The sequence below is a fragment of the Olea europaea genome, chromosome 13 (genome assembly GCF_002742605.1).
Source record: "Olea europaea var. sylvestris chromosome 13, O_europaea_v1, whole genome shotgun sequence".
NCBI lineage: Eukaryota > Viridiplantae > Streptophyta > Magnoliopsida > Lamiales > Oleaceae > Olea > Olea europaea.
The window spans coordinates 20,824,053-20,831,076 of record NC_036249.1 but is presented as its reverse complement, the minus strand read 5'-3'; the positions used below and the strand labels follow the sequence as shown (position 1 = coordinate 20,831,076).

The window sequence follows — 7,024 nt, the reverse complement described above, 5'->3', positions numbered from 1 at the left end:
ATGATCTGGGTGTGCCGCTGATAATAAAGAATTTTTTGATTGATTGGAAGAAGCCAAAGTCGGGTTCGAGACTTCAGGAGGTTACCAAAGGTACACAAATGCTTAGTCGAGCTTTGGGGATCAAGGAGTGAAGAGCCAAGGTCCAAGAAGAGGGTTAGAGATGAAAGCCGAAGCAAGGGGATCAAAATAAATTGAGTGTTAGCGTGTCGGAGTCTAGCCAGATAGCCATGCGGTTGCATGGGTATCCCAGCCATGTGACCGCATGGAGGGCAATAGGGATCTAACACAGGCATTTCGTGTGGTCTATGCGACCACATGAAAATACATGATGTCGTCGCATAGACAATTTCCAGGGCCGAAACTTGATTTTTGTACGAGTTTCCTGTTTTACTTAGAATTCTAATCTTTCCATATTATTAGATTATTTTGGACGTCTTTTACCAATTTTAATTAGGTTTTTTATTGTTTCATATAAATAGGATTTATTTTCCATTGTATGGAACTTTTGGACAATTTGAGAGATTTTATCAAAGGAGCGACTTTGCTTCCAATCCTTGTTCTTACTAAATCAATTGAACTTATTAAGGAATTCATTATTTCTTCTGGCATTCACAATCATCCGAGTGAGGTCCTTATTCCATGTAATTAAGAGGTCATTAGTTTATATACTTTTGGTTGCTTAATTCATTGATTGGGGATTAAATCCAAAACCATCGATTATTTGGCTTTCTTGAGAATCGTGTCAATCTAGTTGTGGGTTTCTTTAGTGTTCGTTGCTATCGGGTTTGCATCATGATGATTATGTGCTTTTCTCTTCTTTCATCATGCTTTCTCAATCTCTAGTTGTATATGTTTGCCTCTCAATGTGTGGAATCCCCCAATTGTCTTCTCTAGGGTTATATTTATGTCTTTTTCAAGTCTTGGAAGAGTTTTAGTTGAGTTGGGCTTTTAAAATAATGAATTTCACTTAAAACCCCTATTTGACTATAGCAAGGCATCTAGGTGCTACAATTGGGGGCCTGAGCGCTGACTTTCAAAAGAAAAATTAGAAACATATCGCTTGGGCACTGCAGGATAGCGCCTGGGCATTGTCATCAGTTTCGATTGTATTGCACAGCATTCAATCTTTTTACCATAACATTTTCTTCCGATATTCGATTGAGGCAATTCAAAATGCATTGGAAAGCTAACTCAAAGGGTTACAAATTTTCCTCAAATACCACTTTCAAATTTGATCATTTGTTATGTCAAAATGGGTCTCAATATGAGCCTAAAAATGGTGCATACATTTTTTCGGTTGGAACTTGATGTGTGATCATACTTTGATTATATTTCATCCTTTTGATGTCTTTCTTTTTTCAATTGACTCCAAGAACTCTTGAATCTTCATCGTAAGGTCCGACACAACTTTTTAGTATTTATACTTTAGTCCCCAAACTTTGAATCTCTTTTAGTATTTCTTTTTTCAACTGCCAACTTTTGCTTATTTCCTTCAATTTCTTGTACCGTCATTGAATTTTACCTATTCGATAACAAATGCAATAATTTAGACCATATTCATTTGAGAAGCAACTAAATTTCATTATTTTAAAGCCTTAAATAAATGTATAAAATACACTTATTTAATGGTGTTGCAACTCCAAACTCCTCACATTTTTCTTAAAAATGATACACAAGATCCTCCTCAATAAGATCCATGTCTCTTAACCAAACTTAACATCCATCTCGTAGCCTCTGCCACTACATCCAATGAAGTTTGGATGCATCTTGATTATTTCTTTTTGAACGCTCCCATTCTCACATAATCCATCTGAAGACCAAATTATCTAAGGTAACCCATGGAAGCTAACATATAGCTTAATTTCTACTCAAATAAAAAAAACTATCCGATAAACTCTCCGTCCTTATGCCTTACTTAGTTATGACATGGACTAGTTCCTGTGCAAAAGAAATTTGTTGATGCCTTAAGAACATGGTTTGCTTCTCCCGCTCATAAACACTCCAACAGTTAAAGCTCAAACTCTGGTACTCAATCATTCGCCTCCATCTGTAACATTAGGGATTTTTGTCAAACTATCTAATATTGTATGGACTCTTTATGGTCTACTGGGGTCCCTCTCTTCATTCCACTTCAATCTTGGCCTAAAGATGAATAAGGCAAAACAATGAAGTTGTGGGTGTAAAAATACTTATGTAGGGGAGCTTTCTACCTTAGAAAAAAAGTCCGCAATTGTAGATGAAGTGGCGAGAATTTCAACTCGAGTAACACAAACATTAGTAGAAATCAAATGCCCCAAAAGCCCAAGGAGTCCTCCACAAGGTTCGTCCACAGAGGTAAGTTAGGGCCTAAGTTCATGCAAGAAGCTCAGTTAGTGGACAAGAAGTGAATAGTTTTGTATTATCCCGTATTGATTTCGAGGGATAGAGTAGGCTAAGTTAGCTGAAAGCTGATTATCTTTCCAAGAATATTAGGTTCTGCTGCTTTGGTTTTTTTACAAGGTTTAATAATGCACGATTTTTTTAGTACTCCGATATTCTAAAAATTAAGTGTACTCTTGTTCCCTTTATTTGATATTTTTCCCCATTTATTTTTTTTAAAATAATATTTTTAGTGAAATAATTATTGTGTATATAGTCATCAAAAGGAACTATTGTAAAACAATCAATAATTATTGATAACTTTTTATGTCTAAACATGATACTTAGACAATAGTTCTACCTAATCTAGAAGTCTTTGCCCCTATTTCGTATAATAAATTTTTAGTAGGTTTTGATAAACGTTTTGAAATCTGTCTTTATTATTAGTTATGGGCAGTTAGCACAAGTTGCTATGTATCAAGTTTATTTTGCAAAACGTCCCAACATTACATTTTTTTGTATTTCCACCCTCATTTAAGCATTTGATCGCGAAAACATCTACCTTCTTCCAATTTATCAATAAATACTGCAAAATGATGAAGAAAAATAAAAAAATGATTGCAACCATACTACATAATTTTTCAAATAATGCAAACAGGTTCTAAATAAATTATCAAAAAATTGAAAATTAAAAACAAGTTCTCTTTTCTTTCTCTTCTGTTTCTTCTTCTTCTTCTTCCTCCTCTCCCTTCTCCACCACCATCCCCACTCAACCAACCCACCTCGCTCACGAAACCCCTCAATTCAACCTTCTCCAAAAAATCCAATTACTATTTTGAGAGTGTTGAAATTTTGTATGTGAAATTTGTTTTAACCAATTCTTAATTATTTAAGTGGAATTAGTTATTTGGTGAATGGAAAATTTAAGCAAAATTTAAGCCACTTAAATACGTGGATTATTGGAAAACTATATAGAATATTATGGAATATTCTAGAAATTATTTGGTTGAAAGGGTGTGGCCTTTCTATATGAAAGATTGTAACTTTTGGCATCATTATTTTTCAATAGATGTGTCTCTTCAAATGAAGAGACTAATTCCGATAGTTGTGTCCCTTCTGTGGCTTATGTCTTTTCTGACAAACCTTTTCAACATCTATATATAGACCACATGTATGGAAGTTTAATTCATTCACTTTTTTATCATTACACATGTTAATGCATATTCACTTCAAAATATTTGGAACATTTATTTGGAGTCAAGTTTCATATGAGAGGGTTTAAAACATAAGTAGGTTCGTTGGTGTACGTAATTTGGAGTGCTCATATTACGAGATGTGATCGTTGTATCTTAGCACCCGTGCGGGGCATCATCGTCTTAAGGAGAAAGAGTTGAACTCTTGCCTCAACCAATTTCATATTCATGCATTTCTCTTTTCTACTTTATGTATTCAAATTTGGTAAGTCAAAATTATGTCCAATTTTATGAACATAAAAGGTATGTTATCTGAATATAATTTATAGACTTTTTTTCTCAACAATGTTAAGACGATAATGTATGCATTTTATATTCTATTCGCTTTAAGAGATGCCAAAAAAGCACTCGTTCAGGTCTACATAAATGCATAAATGCCATCTTTTAACATTGTTATTTTGGTAATTCAACTATCCATTATTCGTGTATACAAATATCTTTTATCATGCTCTTTGAATATTCCAGCAAAATAAAAAATGATGAGAGAATATGTTCACTGTTTGTTGGAAAATTGACAAGAAAAGGCATATGAATTTGCACATAAAAATATAATCTAGTTTCTCATATTTATTGATAAAACGAAAGTCAAGAGAAACTATTGCAAATAGGGTTGTTGTCGAGTTTGCCATAATTTGGTCATCGCCAAATTTTTCACTCACCAAATAACAATTTCCACTTAAATAATTCAAAATTGGTCAAAACCAATTTCATATGCAAATTTTGATGCAGGAGGGTCCAAATCAAGCGATGATGAGTTGTCAGATAGCAAATAGATTGCGCTAAGATAACATGAATGGCAGATTGGCGCAAAGATGGAAAGTGATCGCAATATTTTCCTACTTGGGGTAGTTTTGAACGAGTTTTGGTAATTTGGCCATAACTGTGGCTACAGTTATCAGAATCGCATAATTTGAAAAACTCTTTTCAGCTCGCATGTCGTGGTCACCGAGCTGTACTCAATAGGCATCGTTCTTAAAGCCAAAATCCACTATTTTTCGTCAACCCTCATGAACCTCCCATACCTTTCCCATAGAGGCAAAAGAAGTAGAAGTTGGAGCAACAATACAAAAAATTTGTTGAAGTTTTCAAAAAGCTCCACATCAATATTCTGCTCGTCGATGCACTATTCTAGACGTCTAGCTATGCAAAATTCCTGAAGGACATACTATCAAATAAACGCAAGCTAAGAGATCATGAGACAGTGATGCTAACAGAGGAGTGCAATGCCATAATTCAGATAAAGCTCCTACCGAAATTGAAAGATCCAGGAAGTTTTATTGTTCCTTGCAATATTGGTGAAGTTTATTTTGAAAAGGCTTTATGTGATCTTGGTACAAGTATTAATTTAATGCCTCTATTTGTTTTCAAGAAACTTGGCTTGGGAGAGGCTAAAGTAACTACAGTGATACTGCAACTAGCTGATCAGTCATTGACACAACCTAGGGGAATAATAGAAGTCGTGCTTGTCAAAGTTGAAAAATCCATATTCCCAGCAGATTTCCTAATCTTAGACATGGAGGAAGACAAGGACATCCCATTGATACCTGGTAGACCGTTCTTGGCAACAAGTAGAGCTGTGATCAATGTTCAGAATGGGCAATTGATTCTGAGACTAGGAGAAGAGCAGATCTCGTTTAATGTCTTCAAGACAATGAAACTACCTACAGAGTCAGACAGATGCTTCCAAATAGATGTGATTGACAAGGTGATTTAAGACTCATTTTTGCTGTACAATCCATCGGATGCCTATAAAGCTAGCATTGCACACTCCCAGTCAATGCAGTCCGATTCAGTGGAGATGAAAACATGTGCAAAGTTTTTGGATATTAACCCACCATATACAGGCAAAATGCATTTTGAAGAGCTTGGGACAAGACCCACGAAAACACTACCTTCCATTAGCAGTCACCGAAATTAGAACTCAAATAGCTACCACCACATCTCAGATATGCTTACTTGGGGGAGTCTTGTGCACTCCCTATCATCATCTCAAACACAGTCAGTGAAGTGAAAGAAGAGAAACTGCTTCGGGTACTAAGGAAAAATAAGACAACAATTAGATGGACCATATCAAATATTAAAGGGATCAACCCTTCACTATGCATGATAAGATTCTCATGGAAGAGAATTTTCGGCCAACTATAGAGAGTCAACGAAGGTTGAACCCAAATATAAAGGAAGTGGTTAGAGCAGAGATATTCAAACTTCTAGATGCTGGAATCTTCTATCCAATATTAGATAGGGCATGGACTAGCCTAGTTCAGGTGGTACCAAAAAAAGGTGGAATCACAGTAGTGCCAAATGAGAAGAATGAGCTGATACCGACCAAAACAATGACAGGATTGAGGGTTTGCATCGATTATCGTAAACTCAACATAGCTACAAGAAAAGATCACTTTTCCCTTCCATTTATTGATCAAATGCTGAAGAGATTGGCAGGCCACTCGCATTACTGTTTTCTCGATTGGTATTCAGGGTACAATCAGATACCAGTGGCACCAAATGATCAAGAGAAAACAACATTCACTTGCGCCTATGGTATTTTCACATACCGCAGGATGCCTTTCGACCTTCGTAATGCCCCTGCCATATTTTAACGATGCATGATGGCTATTTTCTCAGATATGGTAGAAAATTTTATCGAAATATTCATGGATGATTTCTCAGTCTTTGGGTCTTCATTTAACGAATATTTGGAACACTTGAATATGGTATTACAAAGATACAGGGAAACCAATTTGGTATTAAACTAGGAAAAATGTCACTTCAGGGTGCAAAAAGGGATTGTACTTGGGCATCGAGTCTCAACAAAAGGGATTGAGGTGAAAAAAGCAAAAATTTAGGTTATTGAGAAGTTACCGCCACCAGCATCAGTTAAAGGGGTTCGCAGCTTCTTGGGATATGCTGGATTCTACAGGTGATCATTAAGGATTTTTCAAAAATCATCAAGCCTTTTTGTAACCTGTTAATGAAAGACGTACCCTTTGAATTTAATGATGAATGTATGACAACCTTCAACACTTTGAAGGCAAAACTCACGTCAGCACCGGTAATTGTAGCACCTGATTGGGAATTGCCTTTTGAGTTATCATGTCGTAGGTGCAGTACTTGGACAGTGAAAGAACAAGATCTTCCATGTGATGATCTATTACGCAAGCCGAACATTAAATGATGCCCAGATCAACTATGCAACCACTGAGAAGGAGCTCTTAGCGGTGGTCTATGCCTTTGACAAGTTCAAATCATATCTCGTGGGATCTAAGGTCATAGTCTACACAGATCATGCCATATTGAAGTATCTAATGACAAAGAAGGATGCTAAGCCGAGATTAATCTGTTAGGTATTACTCCAGCAAGAATTCGACATTGAAATCTGAGATAAGAAGGACAGTGAAAATGTGGTAGTAGATCAC

The 7,024-nt window shown here is 35.9% G+C and overlaps 1 protein-coding gene across 1 annotated transcript; it reads left to right on the top strand.

The window, feature by feature from the left end:
• The first annotated feature begins 4,815 nt into the window (after window positions 1-4,815).
• On the top strand, window positions 4,816-5,617 carry LOC111408532. The gene is made up of 2 exons (XM_023038279.1): window positions 4,816-5,316; window positions 5,456-5,617. The coding sequence occupies exons 1-2, from the start codon at window positions 4,816-4,818 to the stop codon at window positions 5,615-5,617; spliced, it is 663 nt and encodes a 220-aa protein (XP_022894047.1).
• Window positions 5,618-7,024: the final 1,407 nt, after the last annotated feature.